The sequence below is a fragment of the Vespula pensylvanica genome, chromosome 7 (assembly GCF_014466175.1).
Source record: "Vespula pensylvanica isolate Volc-1 chromosome 7, ASM1446617v1, whole genome shotgun sequence".
Classification (NCBI taxonomy): domain Eukaryota; kingdom Metazoa; phylum Arthropoda; class Insecta; order Hymenoptera; family Vespidae; genus Vespula; species Vespula pensylvanica.
In genome coordinates, this window is record NC_057691.1 from 89,043 (window position 1) to 111,054 (window position 22,012).

The following is a 22,012-nucleotide window of genomic DNA, read 5'->3' on the forward strand; positions in this document are numbered from 1 at the left end:
TATTCTTTTTTATTTTTTTAATTTTTTTTTTACTTATTTATTTATTTTTTTATTGTTTTTTACCATGGATATAACGCGGACAACGTATAATGTATATCTCATTGTAGATGATATAGAAATGAGAGAGAGAAAGAGAGAGAGAGGGAGAGAGAGAGAAAGAGATAGGAACGAACAGAAAGATAGAGAAGGAGAAATCCATTCGTTTGTGCGTGCTAACGTGCGTACGAGCGTGTATATATTGCAACGGGAGAAAAAGATAGAAAAAGAAGAGAAAAAGAAAAAAAAAATCGAGAACAATATGTTGTAATATGCGAGCGTGATTCGCCATTATATAGTGGAGAGGGTGGGTGGTTGGAAGGGATAGACTTCTTTAAAAATGCGAAATTGCACGATCGTGTAGCGGTGGCGGAAAATTTATTCTTTTTTTTTGCTTTTTTTAGTTCTTAAAATTCGAGAACCGTGATAACGAATTGTAGACAGAGGCAGAGAGAAAAAGAGGGGGAGAGAGGGGGGAGAGAGAGAGTGGGAGGGGGAGAGAGAGAGTTAGAGTTAGAGATAGAGATAGAGATAAAGGAGAGAAATATAGAAAGAGAGCGGCAACGAGAGGATGATCGAGCGAAAGAGAAAAAAGTCGGAAGAAGGATAAAAGACACGACGTGTACGGACGTCCTAGAGAACATACGAAAAGATATCAAATTTGAATTCAAAAAGAAAAAGAAAAAAGTATTTGAAGTACGAGACGAGATAGCGCGATTCGAGATTTCGGTGACACATTTTGCTGGCTCTACCCTTCCTCTTGCTTCCCCCACAAATTTAGTAATACGTTTATATATATGTAAATATATATATGTGTGTGTGTATGTACGTATGTATGTATATATATATATATACATATATACACACATATATATATGTATATACATACATATCATACATGTATATATATTTATTCACATATAATATATATATGTGTGTGTGTATATGTATGTATATATATATATATTTTATATAATCGTATATCAATTAGTTATAATCTACATTATAGAAAAATAATTGATCTTTATTATTAATTACTATAATTATATTATTTATCAAAAACACGTGTGAGATATAATAAGGAATGAAATAAAATACGATGCGGGCTTAGCGAGAACATCTTAAAGAGGAGTCTTTTCTTAAATTGCAGACTCGGAGGAAACGTCGAGTGGCTGTGGTTCGCAATCGCCGACGCATATACGCATCAACTTTGAAAAGTGCTTTCGCAAGGAGTACAGCGCGTCGAGTCTACAGGGCAAATCGGCTACGTCTGCGGCGGCGGCAGCGGCGGGGGAGGATCCCCAACATTCCGACTCGGAGTCGGAGCAGAAAATGTCGAAAGACAATCTGAGCAGTGCCATATTTAATCTGGTCGCCGGCGAGTCGGAGATCAGTCAGAGCGACTTCGAGGGTTCGTTTAAGGTCGAAAACGAGAGGACGGAGGGCTCGGTGCGAGACTTTTGCGTTAAAGAGGGCGACGTTTATCGGTGCACCGTATGTCATCGTACCTACACACACATCAGCAACTTTTGCCGGCACTACGTCACCTCGCACAAGCCTAACGTCAAGTACTATCCATGTCCGGTCTGCTTCAAGGAGTTTACAAGAAAGGACAACATGGTCGCCCACGTTAAGATCATTCATAGTCTTAAGCCGCATATGAATGTCAGTAACAGTGGCAGTAGTAGCATGGGTCAACAACGGTAGGCCGCTACCAAAAATGGCCATGATTCGGAAATCGTTCATTGCGATCATCCGCTGTTGCCTCCTCTCTGCGAGCTGCCGCACCGTAAAGTAATCGGCATCATCGAATATGCAATAACAAGAGGATAAGGAATAAGAAAATGAAGATGAGAATAACGGAGTCGCAGAGAGGAGGCAGAATGCGATCATTAAAATCGCTTCTGCTGACACGAGAAATAATCTTTAACGGAAAGAAGACCTATGTTCTCGTGAGGTTAGATCGATCGAAAGATTCTGGTAATAGGGATTCGGAAAAAGAAGAGTTATGCTTAATTGTTTCACGAGAGTGACGCAAGAGACGAGGAGATGAATATTTAAAGAATAATTATGGCTGCCTTGGACGAAATTATATGGTTCGAAAGCAAATCCTTTCTAGCATGATTTTAGTTGAGGTTTATAGCTTTCTTCGGCTCAGATTTATCATCGAGTCAAAGGTGTAACGAAGAGAACAGATCGTATATAACGAGATCGAAGGGCTCTACTTTCTTCGATGATGGTGGGAGAGAAGGAAGAGAAATATCGAGCACGCGTGGAACATTTAAAGTTACAAAACGAACGAGCTTTACCGCATACCTCCCTCATAGGAGGGATTTAGCGGATTATACACAGATGATTATATGAATTTAACAAAGAAAATTTATTATTATATTAAAATAACAACCGTTCGACTCATGGCGTCGCGTCGACGTACAGTTACGCGTTGTTCTGCGACGGCCAGAGAATGCGGTTATAAAATACGAACTGGGGATTAGGGGGGTGGGGGGAATAAGTGTTGTAAAAAAATCCAAAAGAAACAAAAAAGATGTGACAAGGAAGAAAATACTAATCACAGAAAGAGAGTATATTTACTATTTGAGAGACTTAGTATAAAAATAATAATTACGCAAAAAGAAAATCAAACGTGTTGTACGTGTAGTAGTTGATACGTTTCTAAAAGAATGATAGCATGCGCTTAAGACGAGGTTATATATAAAACACGATCGTTTTGGATGCATAAGTACGCGATTATAAGTAAATAAGGGAACCACGTAGACTGAGTAAATGCAATATTACGTACGACGACCGTTTGCCGCCATGTTGTTGAGCCGTTTCCAGATGAGCTTCTTCGAAAAGCTCGGTTTATCGCGGTTTATCGTTAGTAGCGCACGTAATTCTTATCGATGATAAAATATAGACAGGAATAGAGAGGAACTGGGGCAGGAGGGTAAGGGAGTTGTGAAGTGAGCTATAAACATTGTTACGCGATAAGATGTGTGACGTGTATATTAAGAGGGGGTGAGGTTTTTGGGAGGGGTGTTAAAAGGCAGAAGGAGATGTCGAACGAAAAATTTTTTGAGCGGGGCATGCAATTTTTTTGAAAGACTGTAGAGGGACGATTTTAACGACACCAAATACAAGATAGTACTGACATTGGATAGACTGAAGGCACTTTAGTAGTAACTTAACGCCGTGCCATGCTGTATCGTACCCGATCGAGCTAAGCACGTCGTCTGCACGTCGTCTGCACGTCGTCTGCACGTCGTCTGCACGTCGTCGATGTCGTCGTCGTCGTCGTCGTCGTCGTCGCCGTCGTCGTCGTCGTCGTCGTCGTCGTCGTCGTCGTCGTCGTCGTCGTCGTCGTCGTCGTCGTCGTCGTCGTCGTCGATTGATCTTTACGAACTCTGTGCGCGTCTCAGGGCAAGTTATTAAGATTTAAGTACAACCGCGCACGCGTGTGTATGTGTGTGTGTGTGCGTGGCATTCCTGTCCTCGTTGCGCTTATATCTTCTTAAAATAGGGGTTGGTTGGGGGTGGGAAGGGAGCTTGGAAACAAAAAGGAAAGATGTAGTAGATGGAATTGAAGAGATATCAAGAAAGGAAACAAAATTTACTAGTCTTTCTATAGAAAATTTAAGAAAGATCGCTTACAGAAAATAAAATAAAACAATCAATGACTGTATTTTCTATATATATTATATTATCTCGAGTAATTGTCGATATCACGTTTTAAAAATATCAAGTCGTGTTTCCAGAAGGAGCGAACCTTCGGTATCGGGAACTGACTTTCGTCTTTGATTCATTCAAGATAGTAGCAATAGAAGAAAAAAGGGGGAAAGATAAGAGGAGTAGGAAATTAATCCTGAAGATCGCTCGGAGTCGTTCGACGTAGTATAAAAAAAGAAAAAGAAAAAAAAATAAGAAAAGAAAAATTGAGAAAGAATTTGAGACACTTTTACCAAAAATAACATATTTTATCTCTGAAAAATTGTTGGAGCTTGGAGTTGGAAAAGGATTCGAGGATGAGAGATAAAAGATACGTACGCAACTGCGAGAGCTTTGCAAACAAAAAGAAGAGAAAAAACAAAAGAAAGAAAAACAGTTTCGAATATTCGGCCGAAAGGGTTACGACTATGGCAATGGTGTGTAGGCTTAGTCACGAGAAAAAAGCACTAAAATATACAATCATAGTTGTAATGAAATAATATTTTGCACGTTACACTTCGTCGGGGCTCCCTCCAACCAATATCTGCGTTCGCGGGTGGTAGGTTTCGCAAACGGGAATCTGCCTTGCACGTGGACGACGACAAAGACGACGACGATGACGACGAGGACGTCGACGATGACAACGACGACGATGAATCGTTTGTTGTTGTGCGAGAGAGGGGACCGAGACGACGATTTGTATACAAATTTTTCTCTTTCTTTTATTTTTTTTATTTTTATTTTTTTTCACTAGTTGGACATAGACGTTAGACACGATTAGAGGCTATATGATAGTATAATTACAATATTACAGCTATTAATTAATTATTACGATAACCGAAATCTTCTCCGTTGTTACTTTATATATATATATATATATATATGTATATATATATATACTTTATATAATATATATATATATGTATGTATTAAAAAAAAGAAAAACAGATAAAAACAAAATTAAAACACTCGCATGAAAAGAGTGTGTAGCGGTGGTAATAGAATGACGACGGGATTAGATAGTTGTACTTGAAAAGTTCTATGCTGTCGCCCACGATTGCGACCAGTGTTACTGTTCGTGTTCGTTCGTTATATTCGAGAGATATCAAGCGTTTAGAAAGATTAGAACAGGGAAAAAATGGAAGAAAGGAAGGGAACGATAAAGAGAATTAGAAATCTGGATGGGAGAGATATAAGAGTAATATAAGAGAATATGCGTTTTTATATATATACATATATATATATGTATATACATATATATACATGTATATATACATACATATATACGTATGTATTATATATACATATATATACAAACATATATGTATGTATTATATATATACATATATATATATAATATATATATATGTATGTATATGTATATATCATTAGAAATATTAGAAGATATCGTCGCCAGAAAAGTATAATCGGGAAAACGAATTAGATTTTGACGTTATGCTTTCGATAGGAGGCAAATGAAGAAAAAAAAATAGAAAACAAAAACGAGTAATGTATAGGAAGCTAGAAAATGGGAATATCGGGTTGAAACGTGTCGTTGCATGTGCACGTGTACTTTCCATATTCCATATCTCTCGGGCTCGATTTTGTATCACGAGAATATATTTGAAACTTTCATGGACCAAAGAATAACAGCTATCACCGTCGATGGTGTGTGTGTTTATAGATTGATGGATTTTTAAAGGTAAAGCTTGAGATCGTTTTCGTTCTTTGATATGTAGAACTACTTCGTCGCCTGAAATTGAAATATTTCGTCTTGGAAACACGATTAAAGTCAAACTTAAGCAAAAAAGAGAAAAAAAGAATCGCTTTATGTGTTCGGGAGATGGGTCGAAGGTAACCCGTCCAAAGTGATCGTTGTTTATGGTGGTTAGCGAATGGGAGGGATATGGGAATCTAAAAGAAAAGATGAAAAAGATATAAATTGATATTTGTTCACATACACACACACACACACACAAACAAACAAATAAATAAACACAGACACACACACACACACACACGAAACACAAAAAGTGCAAAGAGGCAGCGGCTAGACAGCTTATATCGATTAATAAAGTAAAACAAAGAAAAAGAAATAACAAAAAAAGAAAAGAGAGATAGTGGAGGAGATAAGAAAGAAAACAAAATAATAAGTAAAGTTATACACTCACATTTGATAATCACTGAGAGGCTAAGACTAACTCAATTTTAGATGGCAGAAAGATAAACGATGTTACGTAGGAGGACTCTACGAGAGGGCAAAGAAAGCACGATGTTAATGAGGAGATATCGTGCGTTAGATTATATATATATATATATACGATAAATAAATAAATAAATAAATAAATAGCAGGGTATAGAGATGCTCCTGGATCGCCTGCAAATCTATATACGTCTCTAATAAATAAATATCTGCGAACCGGTTGATTAGGTGATTCTTTTGGTTTGTATCGTTATATTAGTCGGCTTGACGTGTTAAACGTATGTAAGAAAAAAAGAAAAATGGACAAAAGTAAAACAAATCGAGTGACTAAGCTCGCTCGATGATCGTTGGTCGGATTTGTAGGCCTTTCATAGAGTTACCGTTGGGGAGATGTACGATTTTTATTAGTTCATATATATGTATGTATATATGTATGTATGTATGTATGTATGTATGTATGATGTATGTATGTATGTATGATGTATGTATGATGTATGTATGTATGGATGTATGGATGTATGGATGCATGCATACATGTATATGTATATGCATATGTATATATAAAAATCCGAAGCTACTATGACCACGATCAATAATTTTGGCGTAAGAGACAAAATCGCGAGAGAAACTCGTTAAAAACAAAAATTCATTTCCTTGACTTTTATCTCGACATATCGCCAAGTTTTATACAAATCGGCTGAATTTATTTATTTGTAGTTGTTTTATTTTTTTTTTATTTATTTATTTCTATTTTTATTTTTCTTTTTTTTTCTTTTTCTCTTTTCCCTCTTATAACGATACGTGAATTAACTGTACAGCGTACTTATTTCTACGAAAGAGTCTTTTGCTTCTTTACAAGTAGCACAATCTCCGAATGTATATTCCAAATTCCTTAGTGGCATCTCAAGGCTCGTGACCAAAGAGTTAAGAATCGATGTCTGTACAAAAAAAGAATGTGTTCAAAAGAAAAAAAAAAAAAAAAGAAATAAGCGAGAAGAACGTAGTAACTGATATCGAAAACGTGTTCTTAAAATTTAATCTTACGCCGACGTTCGTGTTTCGTGCGTACACGCGTTGCCTTCGACGTTGTTATACTTTAGAATTAAGATTGTTGAAAATTAATAATAAATCGCATTATATCGACGGAAAAGAATGTTCGCACCGAGTGGGAGAGAATCGATAAAGATTCTTTTATCGTTTAACGAGAGGTAAAACATTTTCTCTCGCGGTACAAAATTCAAAGTTCAAATCGTCCGAAATCTTTGTAACGAAGAAAAAACGACGTGTCGTCTTAAGGCGTTTTGGATGCAGAAGAGAGAATGTTGCTTGTATCTTTCGTTAAGAAAAAAGGGGGAAAAGGGAAACAAAAAATAGGAAAAATCAATACGTAGAATATCGATACCTGTTGAAAGTGTTTATATATGACGTGACTCGTTGATATTGTAACACAATGCAGCTATTTCAACGAGTTTTATTGATTTTAATTGAAAAAAAAGTAATATAAAAAGTGAGCTTTCGAAACGCGTAATGATTTTGTTTTTTCTTTTTTTTTCTTTTCTTTTGTTTAAAACTATTCTCTTACGTCAATCGTGGTCGGTATCGCAGTCGTCTCGTTGAAGAATTTCATGTTATGAACATATTTTAATTAATTTATGCATTGTGGGTGGGGTGGGTTTAAATGAAAATGCATTAAGGCGAGAAAGAAAGGGGAAAAAAAGGAAAAAAAAAAAAGAAAAAAATTATTAAATAGAGCATATTATATTTATACCCGTGTTTCTTGCAAGGGTGTGTCGTGCCAATGTGTTTATTGTACTTTCTTTTTCTTCTTCTTTTTCTCTTTCCTTTTTCTTCATTTGCCCTTCGTAAAAGGGAATGTTAGTCAAATAAACTTTTACCATTAAGTTCTCGCGCGTCATTGGCACTGGCGACTATTGCAAAGAAGCACCTTGAAAGAGAACGGAAGAAGTAAATGATGAGGCTTAAAAAGCAGACTGTACTATCGGATAGATTTTAACACATTTACACATAAACGGACACATACACTACGTACAAGAATTCACAGATTCGCACTTATCACACACACACACACACACACACACACACACACACACACACTGTTTCTTCATTTTTCACCACTCTTTGTCTTATGTCGCATCGTCCCTTTTACCCTTTGTCCTTACGTACCTTTGTCTACTTCATCTGCCTCCCGTCTAGCCGTTTCACTGTGTAGGTGCGTGTGGGTGTAATTACACACAAATACACACGAACACATATATTATTGCAGTTATCATCACCATCATCGACGTCGTCATCATCATTATCGCCATCAATTATTATTATTATTATTATTATTATTATTATTATTATTATTATTATTATTATTATTATTATTATTATTATATTAATTATTATATTAAAAATTATATTATATATATTATTATATTATATTATATATATATATAAACAAAGGTTATATATCGAATATATTTTAGCGCTAGTTGGTAAAACCTATTAACGTCGTTGCAGTTTTGAAGGAATGCGTCAGAAAATGAGAGTTAAAAAAAAGACGAGAAAGAAAGAAACGAAAGCGGTTGACTTTTAATTTTATATGTATATACGTTGAATTAACGTACTTCAGTGGGATCCAGTAAATAATGTATAGCGGAGTAATCCCCCGTTTGGTGCCTTTTTAAGCGACATAAATAATGACGATGAAAGAAAGAAAGAAAGCGATGCGAAGATGAAAATAATAATAATTTAATAAAAAGGGAAAAGGAAAGAAAGAAGAGAGAATAAATTGTTATTATAAACAAAAATCGGCGATCGCGGGCGCGCGTTAAGCACATACAAACATACATAGATACATACATAAATACATCTATACATACATAATATTCATACATACGTACGTACGTAGGTGCGTACATATATACCTGCATGCGCATATCCCTCTATTTCGAAAAAACGCGCTGACGGCGATCGCATTCTAGTGCCAAATAAGAGTTATAAGATCTTATTAAGACGCGTAATAATAATAATTATAAAAAGGATGAAAAGAAAAAGTGCGTAAGGAAAATAAAAAAAATGAAGATAAATAAATAATAAATAAATAAATAAATAATTAATTAAATAAATAAATAAAAAAGCAGAGATGAAAACGATGAAATTTTATAGGGAACTTTTTAGAGAAGACGAGTCTTTTCTGACGCTGGGTAGAATTAGTATATTTTATATGCACTGATTGTTTGATTATGACTATCAATAATAAAAGGAACGGTGTTCAATAGATTGTAATTTAAGAATTTTTAAGTCTCGCTGTGTACCGATGCCGTTGAGAGGCTTGATGCTTGGCGTGCGGCATTCTCTTTTAATTTGGCGTTTCTCTATCAGCTAATTTCGACAAACAATTAAAAAAAAAAACAAAGGAATGCAAGAAAATTTCTTTTCTTTTCTTTTTTTCTATTCTTTTTTCTTTTTGCTAAACGTACGCCTCGCATCCGTGCCCCTATCTTTCTCTCTCTCTCTCTTTCTCTCTCTCCCTCCCACCCACCCTCTCCATCTTTCTATCTCTGTCTGTCTCTCTCTCTCTCTCTTTCTCTCTCTCTCTCTTTCTCTCTCTCTCTCTCTCTCTCTCTCTATCTATCTATCTATCTATCTATCTATCTATCTATCTATCTATCTATCTAAATATCTACCTACATACACAACACACGCCATACGTTCCACGCGCCAATTTTGAATGACCCGCCATTCTGTAACGAATGATTAAGCGACGATTCGAAGAAAAATAAGTGAAAGAAAAACATATTGAGAACGTGTGCATCTCGAAAAGCCACTTTGTTGTTATTTTTATGTTATTATTATTATTATATTATATATTATATTACATAATTATCGTCGTCGTCATTACGATTATTATTATTATTATTATTATTATTATTATTATTATTATTATTATTATTATTATTATTATTATTATTATTATTATTATTATTATTATTATTATTATTATTATTATTGTTATCGTTGCTACAGTTAATGTAGAAACGAGTCGACTCAACAAATTCGTTACAGATGATAAGAGAAATTAAACGGAAAAAAAAGAGTGAGAGACATGTCGTTGCGACCTTTTCGTAACGACCAATAGTTGATCGCATTTTGCGATAAAATTTGTATTGCTTATGCTCTTCCGTTTGCGATCCGAGAAAAAGTTCTTTTTATTTGTTTTTTTCGTGATTTCGCGCTCTCTTTCTTTGTTACTATTCTTTTTTTATATATTTTAAATTTCAAAATTAAGTGCATTCAGTCAGAGCTTCAGACACGAAAGAGGTGAAAAGAATAAGAACTTGATCGTCGAATTAGCGTGTTACTATATGACTTGAGGAGAAATATATGTACATATATATATTATCTCGGATTACTATTGTAAAGAGTGACACGCAAAGAAAAAGATGGAGATCTTCTGAGAGTAATCGCATTGAAACAAGAGATAAAGGTAATTACCCTAATCACACACATGCACAGAATAAAGTAGTATCGTGTGTATGCAATTAGAATACGCATTGTATATTTGTTGTTATTGATTTTTTCTCATATTGTATTTTTCATTTCTTTCTTCTCTACGTTCATTTTGTTTTTTATCTCTTTCGTAGCCTTTTCGTTGTTTCACATTGAACAAAAGTCGCACGAGTGTCGAACGAAAAGAAAAACATTCGAGTTTCTAATCCAATCTTATCGAATCTATAATCTTTGTTCATCATAAAAAACAACAAAAGAATAAATCTGTTTTCACAAAGAAGGATTCATCGAAAAAGAAAAGAAAAGGAATGTAAAGAAAATTAAAAAAAAAAGAAATGATCACATATAAACAAGATATTATGAGTGCCATATATAATAATACCTTAAATTTCAAGTTAGAACGAAATTAGATGAATTTTTGAAAGAGAAAGAGACACGAACGCGAAAGTTCCACATGCGTTTGGCCACATAAAACTATTTCTTTCTTTTCCGTTCGTCACATCGCAAACATTTATTTATCATTATTATATTATATATTGTACCTTCGTATTTTCTGGTGTGTGTGTGTGCGTGTGCGTGTGTGTGTGAGTGAGTGAGTGCGAGTACGAGTACGCGCGCGTGCGTGAGTGTATGTATGTATGTATGTATGTATGTATGTATGTATGTATGCATGTATGTATGTATGTATGATGTACACATATATATGTAAACACACAACACAAGCCACCTCGTATTGCGAGAAAGAATCCAGCACGTACAATCACGAGACCTTAGCCAAAAATTATTTTTATTTAGTTGCTGGAACCGCAAAGTGAAATCATCGGTGACGTTCCGCGTTTGAATATATATATATATAAATGTAATATAAATAAGAGAGTGTAATAAGCAATAATATACGTCGAACGTCGCCGTTTGATACCTTTTTACCTTCTCCCTACAAACACAAACATATAAAATGCAAATGGCATTTTTATTTTAAGATTTCCCTTTATTGCGATCACTGTCTCGTCGAGGAAGCATTGAAAAAAAAAAAGAAAAAAAATTAACATTTTACATCACATCTTTTTTCAAAGTTCAAAAGAACTCCACGACGAGACTCTCAAGATAGAAATCGAACGATCGCTATTTTTTACGGATCATCATTTTGCATGTGTTGCGTAACACTTATATTTGTTGAACTTATTATTTTATATATATTAATTATTCACATGATCATCGGGGTCGAGAGCGATAATATTTTATATTTACGTTGACGATTTGTATGTATATATTATAGTTATATGACGATGTTAATTGTACACAGCCATATCACTCAACGACTCGTGTCGATTTTTTTCTTTTTCTTTTTATTTGCATTTAACCTTGATTCGATAAGATCGTAAACTGCTCTTTTAAAAAAATATTTGTTTTTATCCTTATACTAGCGACACGAGGACAATGATCGAGACCAGAAACTTTGTTCACGTGTATGTGCAATGCCTTTAAAAAATGTTTATCGAAAAGATTTTATGAATATATATAAATATAAATATAAATATAAATATAAATATAAATATAAATATAAATATGTATGTATGTAACGTAGTCTTATGAACTGTAAATATCAGTTTCATGTTTCGATCGAACGTCTCTTTTAAACGTTGATTTTTCTCTTTTCTTTTTTTTTTTTATTTTTTTTGCGACGAAGGAAAATTTGAGGTATATCCAAAGTATATTATATATATATATTTGTATGTATATTCAATGTTACACAGAGAAAGCATGTGCGAGCTCTTCTCATTGTAGCATGGCAAGTCTTTTAGCAGCTATAATTATTATTGTTTTTTTAAGTTTATCTCTCACGGGGTTGGACCTCGACGTATCCCCCACCTCCTCAACCCCTGATGTATGCTATATCTTTGTTTTTATAGATAGACCTACCGTACTATGATTTTTATTATCGAAGTAGACATTTTAATGATATGATCTAATAATGAGACGCATAGAGTACGTGCACATGTTATAAACACGTAAAACACAGATACATACAAAACACACAACTTATTAAAAAATAGTATGATTTTACTTTGTTTTGTTCATCAGCAACAGAGGTTTTCTTTCTTTTTTTCTTTTTTATAGCCAAATATTCCTACAAAATTATCCCAAAATCTTTTCCAATCGTCTTTACGAGTAGAAAAAAATGTAGTATATTATCAAGATTTTACGTTATCATTGATGTATATATAATAGAAAACGTTAATATATTTATGACTTTATCCCGCATCTATATTATTATGCGTATCACAATGGATTTCGTTTTGCACGTTATTATTATTATTATTATTCTTTTATTTTTATTATTATTACTACTATTACTATTACTATTACTACTACTATTACTATTACTATCACTACTACTATTACTACTACTACTACTACTACTACTATTACTACTATTACTACTACTATTACTACTACTACTACTACTATTACTACTACTACTACTACTACTACTACTACTACTACTACTACTACTACTACTACTACTACTACTATTACTACTACTACTACTACTACTATTACTACTACCACTACTACCACTACCACTACTACTACTACTACTACTACTACTACTACTACTACTACTACTACTACTACTACTACTACTACTACTACTACTACTATTATTATTATTATTACTACTACGTTATTTGACTGAATATATATTTGACTGAATTCATTTTCGTCCTTATGTTTGCAACGTGCATGCAGAGAATGCATCGAATGGATGTTTTATACTTTATCGTTGACGGCAGGTTGTCGGTTTTCTCGAGAGAAAATAAGTTTAATTTTGTTTTAAATATGATGAAACGATCGGTAGAATGTTAAAATTAGTTAAAAAATAAAATTATATCTCATCTGACGACCTACCGTTTCCATCAATGTAGTCGCTAATGAAAGTTGCAAGATAGGACGAGTAGATGTGTGAAAAAATGCGGGAATATATGTAGCTGTGTGTATGTGAGTGTACTTGAGAATAAAAGAAAAGACAACGTTATCGAGAGTATACTAATTATCGTCTTTTCACAGAATTCTCATCATCAACACCGAACAAGTCAGAAACGATCACGGAGACATGGAAGGAAAAGACACGAATGGCATCTTCACATGGTTCTGCCTCGGGCAATAACAGCGCGTCTCAAACGGCGGATGGGTTTTCCTCTGGAAGAAACGGAGAACGAGGAGCAAGTGGATTATCGATAGGATCGATGGGTATGACGACAACAACCGGGACGACATCCTCGGCGATTATGACAACGACAACAAATACGACGATGGCTACTTCCACGTCATCGACATCGTCAACATCGACGTCATCGTCGACGACCAGTACCACTGGACCAAGTCCTATGGATACATCGGCTGGTGGGCCAGCAGCTCCGAGCACACCAATCACCAGAGGCTCTTCATCCTCCTCGTCCTCTTCGCCTGCTAGCGCGAGGAGTGCCCAAAGCAACAACAATAACAACAGTCATAACAACAACAATAATAGTAGCAACAACAATAACAACAACAACAGTAGCACGCCATTGAGCACGACGAATTCGTCGTCCAGCGGTGGCCAACAAAGTGGTCCGGCTATCGGAACCATGTCCGCGCCAACCGGAAGGCAGGTGCCTAAAAGACGCATGAGACGTCGCGCTACGTCCCACTCGCAGGACCCGGCCGAACAATTGACCGAGATGTCCGTACGTGGTTTGAATCTCTTTCGTTACGCCTCGATATCAGAGGGAGTCTATCAGTGTACCGAGTGCGCGAAGCTCGACATTCAGAAGACGTTCAAGAACAAATACAGTTTCCAGAGACACGCCTTCCTATATCACGAAGGCCACCAACGCAAAGTCTTCCCATGCCCAGTATGCAGTAAAGAATTCTCTAGACCCGACAAAATGAAGAATCACATGAAGACGGTTCACGATTGCTTCATGCCTAAGGACTGCGTCATGCCCTTTGGCTTTTTTCTCCCGCCTTAGCGGGCGGCGGCGAGGCGAGGGCGAGCTGGGTCAAGCAGAGCGCAAAGCGAAACTGGTAGTAGATCGGCGACAACGTCGAACAGGCCTTCGACCAGCGAAACAACGTCTATAAGTGGTCCCGGTCGCAAAAGAGTCTTTGATAAAGCGCGAGATCGACTTAAAAGACGCCTTTCTACCACCAATACATCTTCAAGTAATAACCATGACGCATGAGTGCAACGTCGCGCGAATTCATTAATATTCTTTTAGAAGATTACGACGGGGGAGGGTATAATAATCGGAGAATTAAATGGGGAATATATCGGAAGTGATATATTTTAGGTTACATTTAAATAGAGATACACCTACACATTTTTCATTTTTACAAATATACAAAAATGTTTTTCTAGAAGAGAAAGAACTTTCTAAAAAAACAATGAAGGAAAATTGTTTCTTAAAAACAATTTTTATTCATCCAAAGCTTTTGTATAGCCTATAAAAAATCGAAAATCTTGAGGTGTTTCTATTTAAATCATTCAGCCCATATAATAACATTTTTATATATTTATGATCAAACTTTCCGAATATTGCTTATTTTTTGCACAAATCGTGTAAAAAGATTTTAAACGTCATTTTTAGACTATAATTTGATTATAAGCGCGCGCATGCACACACACGCGCATACACCAACTAAAGAAATATATTATTTTTATTGACGTGATTCGAGACCTGATTATTCGATTTTATCGACATCTTAACGGTACATTTATACGCTTCAGAGTTCTTCATATTTTTGATCATAAATATATTTTTGATATGTTCCCTTGTAATTTTCTTATTTCTTTTCTCATTTTAATTGCACTAACGTCGCACGATGCTGCACGAGCGCTCTGTTTTTTTTTTTTTTATAAAAACATCTCCAGCATACGATTCGCTTTGGGTCAACCAGACATACGATGATGATGGCTCACCTCACCCCCGCCACCGCCACCCAGTTTAACTGTCATTTCGACGATCATGATGTCATACATGGGATTTTCGCAAAGGAGACAATTTTTTTCTTTTTCTCTTTCTTTATTTATTTTTTTTTATTCCTTTATTTTCATTTTCTTTTTTTCACATATGGTCAGCTACCTTGAGAAAGATTTGTTTTCTAATAAAAAGGAAACACCAAAAATTTTTTTAAATACATCAATTTGTCAAAGTTCTCGTAACTTTTCCCATTTTGTGCAATAACGGCCGATGCTTGTGACGATCCAAGCCGATTTACTTCGTTTCTCGCTTTTTTCTTTGGATTTGTTTTTCCTTGTTTTTTGTTTCTTCTTTTTTAATCATGCGCGCATGTTCGCACATGTATTCGATACGTTTCTACTTTTATACTCGGAGAAACGAGACGAGTCAACAAGTTTTCTACGTTCCTCCTTTTCATTCGATCTTTCACCGTGTCCAACAAACTTTTTTCTTTTGTTTTTCGAGGGATAATAACAAAATGTCTTCCCAATCGGTCGACTCATTGTGATATCTATTTCTTCTTCTTAACGTCGATAATAAAAAACCAATTTCTATTAAAAATTTTATTAAAAGCTACGCAGTATTTTACGCAGACGTAGTCTGCGCAACGAGAATACCTTCATTCTTGTTTAGCTTTCCTCTTCGATACACCTCGCTTTCGTTCATCATCCGTTCTCCGCTCGCGTTTCTCAGTATCGCATCAAGATCGTCAAGAGTAAGATGGTCGTCCTCGACAGTTCCAACGTGAGAGAGCTTTTTTTCTCATCTTCCACTTTTCATCTTAACGTCTAAGAAAATTAAAGGAAAAGAAAATAACTAGTAAAACGGAAGTACCTCGGTACGTATCCGTATTCGAATAGTAATCATCTAGAGATCTTTAAAGGACACATCTTAGACTAATCTATATTTTGATAATTCAGACAATTTAGATAGATAATTAGAGAAACATATAAATATATATTTATATATACATATATAGGAAGAGAGAAGAAAAAATAATGTTTATTATATCGAACGATTTGCGAGTTTTTACAAAGAAAGAATATACATACATACGTATATATATGAAGGAAGAATATATATATATATATATCATATTGAGAAGATGCATGTACAATGTACGGTCTCTTTTTTGTTCTCTTCAAGTTTATGAACGAATCACGGTGAAAAATCATATCCGTGAACGAAGAGAAAAGAGTTTCATCGGCGTGTTTTCTAACTGATTTTTTTTCTTTTCTTTTCTTTCTTTTTTTTTTTATATCTTCCAGTTTATTTGATTCCAATGGTGCGTAGAAGACCATATTAGCGAGATATTGTGAAAAAGGAAGAAAAAAAGCGTGTATATTTTACTCCAGAGTCTATCAACCTACAAAACTGCGGGCAGATGAAGAGACACACTCGCAGAGTTTATTAGATTAAATGCTTAGTTAAAAAGAGCACAAATTATATATGCTGCATGGCAGCCTTGATATATATGTACAGCTATATTACCGTTTTGGGACAGTGTATGATAGATTATATATATATATATATATATATATATATATATATGTATATATATATTATATATTAGAAAATATTAATTATTGTCGATTACTACTAATATCCGCACTACTATGAATACTGCAATAATGTTATTTTTATTATCACCGTTATTATGACTTATATTAATATTATATTATTGTTCGATTAAGCATAGCACATCATATATTAACTTTTAGTTACGGACAAACGGCGATAAATGCGATTATATTATTATTATTATATTATATTATATTATATTATATTATATTATATATTATTATTATTATTATTATATATTATTATTATTATTATTATTATTATTATTATTATTATTATTATTATTGTTAGGTGTGTAAGTTTACATGCACAGACGCACGCATACGTTGGAAACGAAGTTTTATTATCTATGCAGAAAAGATAGTATATATGGTGTCACCCACTAAATTTGTAAGAGGTGGGTCTCACCGATTTGTTTTTTTTTCTTTGATATATTATACTTACGTCATAGATATGTACTTGCGCGTTTGTTCCTCTATTCGTTCGTTAATTTCATTCGATAAAATGTGCACAAGTTATTACTGTTCGATACATTTTTGATATATATGCTGGTTTTTTTTCGGTACCCGAGGTACATTGGTGTATAATAGAGGATGTTCCAGAAAATAAGAATATCATTCGTTCCGAGAATCCTTCTCTTTAGAATTATTTTCGTCAACTAATTTACATATTCTTTCTGCCAATGCTATATATTTATCAATAATATGTGTATTGTGCATATCGACTAAAAACTTTATTACCTCGCGTCCAAGAAATATTTTTTTTTCTTTTCTTTTTTTTTAACTTTCTTTTTCTTTTTAACTTTCTTTTTTTTCATAAATTCAAATTCTATCTCGATGACGAAATTTTTTTTTGAAGAAAAAGGAGATAGGAGAAACGATGAGAGCTTCGTGTCTATTTTGTATATGTACGTTGCTGAAGTTTTCGGACGAGAAAGAGAATGAGAGAGAGAGAAAGAGAGAGAAAGAGAGAGAGAGAGAGAGAGAGAGAGAGAGAGAGAGAGAGAGAGAGAGAGAGTACCGAAATAAGAAAAAAATAAAAATATTAATAAAATAAAAATAAAATAAAGAACAGTATTCTCGTCTTCCGCGTTGATATTGTTTCGTGTGATATATAAACGTTAAATATAAGAAACGCACATATACGACAGTTGAGAGATTGTTTGTTTGTTGCAAAATATGAAACACGGCAGAACCTTCATTATCGGCTGCATAATTGATTTTACATTAAAATTTCCTTGTATGTACATACAACGTGTGAAAGAAAGTGTTAACATAATATCGAAAAGAAAGACATCGATTTGATATACGCATTGTTCATATATTTTTATCAATCTTCTTTTGCAAACAGATGATTATATATGTATATATTATATGATTATACGTGTAACATGTATATATTACATATATAATATAAGTAATATACGATGTAAAGTGTATGATGGTGCATTAGGAAAGATTGGTTATTTATTCAATAGATATTGTGATATGATATTGTTATATGCTATTGTTATGTTTGATGTCAGAAAAGATATTCGTTTTAGTTCTTGAAATTTGCCCTCATTGCTTAGATAATAAAGGTTCTACTGTACGTACGTGTACCGGCATGCATGCGATTTTATTGGAATAATATATGAAGGCTCACTCAGGTCGCCATTTTTTTTATCAGGATCCGATTGATATACACAATTGTAGATTGAAGCAGATATTTCTTTAACGAAAATATTTCACGAAACAATGATATGTATGTATATATATTTTTTTCTTTTTTTTTCTTTTTTGAGTTATTATATTCTTATATTTCCTTCGCGTCTCTTCCGAAAATGTCTTCGTCTAAAGCAACGTTACAATTATTTTCAGTTTTTTCCTCACTACAGTTTTGTTATTTACTTTGGACGTTTCTTTATTTTGTCACGTTTAATGTTTGCGACTTACTGAGAAACTTCTTAAATTTATACGTATGCGCACGAAACAACCCATAGGATCATATTATTTTTTATTTTCTTCACTTTCCATGCATTACAATTATCCTTAGTTAATACTATTATTTTTTATGTTATTATTATTATTATTATTATTATTATTATTATTATTATTATAACTATTACTATCACTACTATTACTACTAGTACTAGTACTATAATTATTGTTAGTACCACACAACCACCACTATCACTATCGCTATTATTCACTTTGTCATCGTTAAATAACTTTATTATATCTTCATTCTAATTTTATTCGTAATACCGGGTATTAGGTAGAGTTGACGCCTTAAACAAAAGGTTCGTTAGATTTCAAAAGATTATATAGAGAATGTATTATTATAAAGGGGGAATAAAAAAAAAAAGAAGAAGAATAAGCATGTAAAATTGCAATAACGCACAGAAATATTAGATTTATAGTTCTTATATTTGCTGTTATTAAGTACTAGGTATTTGTTAACTCGATAGGAAATCGAAGAGTAGGAACGCTAAACCGGAAATACCGACGTTCGCTTCGTTTTCGTTTCGAGTAATAACCATTTATTAATGAATTTTAACGGATTTACGATCATTATGGCGTAGTGAGATAGGTGACGTTCGTCGAAAAAGAGCTCTTGTTACGAGGAGTTATTTTTTCTTTTTTTTTTTTTTTTTTCTTTTTTTTTTACAGAAAGAGGAGATAAAACCACAAAAGAAAAAAAACTTTAGAACAATAAGATATTATCGACGACAACGTAAATAGAAAAAGAGAAAGAGAAAACTCGTATAAAGCACGAATTCTCAATTAACAATATAACAATATTATAATAACGGTTCTTACTCTTGTACACGATTAAAAAAAAAAAAAAGTAAAAAAAAACTTACCAGACAATATTAAAGAGGTTTAATGTTGCGAATAAAGAAAAAAAAATTATATTATATATTATATATGAAATATATTATTATTTTATGTTATATTATATCATATTGTACGTCCCCGCCTTGTCACGGAGGTTGGGGCGCATCTTTATACAAACAAACAATAAAAAACACATACACACACGTTATACCACTGTAACAATAAAGAAAGCATGCTGCACGTTCGCACACTATTGCCAGTCGAACGTTTGTTTCTGATGTATGTACGTATGTACCTATACCTTGGTGCCTGGTGGCGATAAGAGCGATAACAATTATTATTATTATTATTATTATTATTATTATTATATTATTATTATTATTATTATTATTATTATTATTATTATTATTATTATTTTTATTTGTTTTTATCTAGTTGTAGTTTCTTTGTAACTTTTTGTGATATACATTGCAATAGTCTATTCGACCGTTTCTCTTTCTTCCAACGAACACGTCCTTGATCGACAAACTTGAAATTGGTACGAATGTGCGAGTGCGTGATGGAAAGAGAGAATAAGGATGCACGCACTTGGATTATACTTAATAATAAAGAGTTTCATTATAATAATATAAAGGAGAAATAAAATAGATTCAAATAATTTTCACACAGGAACAAAATAAAAAAATGGACGTTGAAAGATAGAGAGAGAGAGAGAGAGAGAGAGAGAGAGAGAGAGAGAGAGGGAGGGAGAGAAGAAAGATAGGGTACGTCATCAATTGTGTTTTCTTTTCCTATTTGAACAGATCAACTGCCGATTTTACCGAGCGACATCACCTTCGAGATCTGTACATCCTCGTCGTCCTCTTCGTCACCACCTCCTCTTGCAGCAACGCCCATAACGACTACCACGACGACAATGATGATGACGACGACGAGGTCCGAGGAAGAAAACGTTTCTGAGTCAACGACGGGTGCGTACATCAAGGCTGAAAGAGTGGTCAGTGGCGTACATTTTCTCACCGATCGTGAAGAAGATAGAGCCGAGTTGTTGCTACCGAAATCAGAATCTGTTGACAGCGAGCCGGAAGTCAGAAAGCAGGTTGGTTAATTTGCCATCTTGTTAATCCTTATCCTTATCCTTATCCTTCCTAGAAAATTGTAGAAAAACTATAGACTTTCGAGCGGAGTACTTTTGATATCAGCTTTCTTGTATTACAAGTGAAATTGTTATGTCGAAAGAAAGACAGAAAGAAAGAATGAGAATACATGTGTGCGTGCGTATGCGTGCACTTGCGTGCGTATTTGTGTGAAATACGTGGGAGCGAAGAACGAAAGGATGAGAGAAAGATAGAGAGAAAGAGCGAAAAAACCAAATTAACCTTATTTTACAAGCTGCTGGAATACCTCATTCAAAACGACGGTTCCGTAGTCTGCAAGTGGTGCGGCGAGGTGCTACCGTCTCGAACCCGTTGGTACAGGCATAAGTACAAGCTACACGTCTCCACCCAGGTCACTCAGCCGGCGCCGCTGTTTAAGTGCCACAGCTGTAACGCCTACTTCAAATCGCGTAAGGGCTACATTGGTCATCTGAGTGCGAGACACTCTGACAACGAGAACGACGAGAATAGAGAGGAACCGAGTAACAAGAAATCCAGAAAAGCGTCAGATGTAAGTTATAGCCTCGAGCCCCTAAAACATGGCAAACTTTGCATTATCCTTTCTTCAAGAACCTATATAATGGAATATTTATAAAATATTTTTTGGTGCTCTGCAGATTGGTAAAGGTCCTGATTGGGAGCAGCAGAGAGAGAAAGAAGAAAAATTGGTGGCCGACATCATTGATCGAGTAAAACGAGAATGCGAGGCCCAGGGTGAGACCGTAACGAGGAGAGGTTATTCGAGACGATCTACGGTCATGAATAGCTAAGGCCAAGCCTTTCGTTCACTGGTTGTCTTCTTCTTGTGATTCGGTTTAGAAGACTCCTGTATAAAGAATATCGAGGAATTCTACTTGATCGAGCTTATTCGGCTCTTCTCGACAAATAGAGACACAGATACATATAACACACACACACACACACACACACACACACACACACACACACACACACACACATACCCAAAAATTTTCGGTTACTTAGAGAAAC

At 34.4% G+C, this 22,012-nt stretch overlaps 1 protein-coding gene across 8 annotated transcripts in view; it reads left to right on the top strand.

The window, feature by feature from the left end:
* LOC122630548 (protein tramtrack, beta isoform) overlaps positions 1 to 21,948 on the top strand; it is a 43,118-nt gene extending 21,170 nt beyond the window's left edge. For 5 of the 8 annotated variants that reach the window (XM_043815145.1, XM_043815143.1, XM_043815144.1 and 2 more), the window contains one exon: positions 13,532 to 15,183. In XM_043815145.1, the coding sequence (XP_043671080.1) occupies positions 13,532 to 14,475 (944 nt within the window). In that variant the 3' untranslated portion in view covers positions 14,476 to 15,183. Of the gene's footprint in view, positions 1 to 1,186; positions 3,719 to 13,531; positions 15,184 to 20,668; positions 20,965 to 21,257; positions 21,534 to 21,639 lie in introns of those variants that run through there. The other 3 variants (XR_006327509.1, XM_043815148.1, XM_043815149.1) reach the window with 3 other exon arrangements.
* Positions 21,949 to 22,012: the final 64 nt, after the last annotated feature.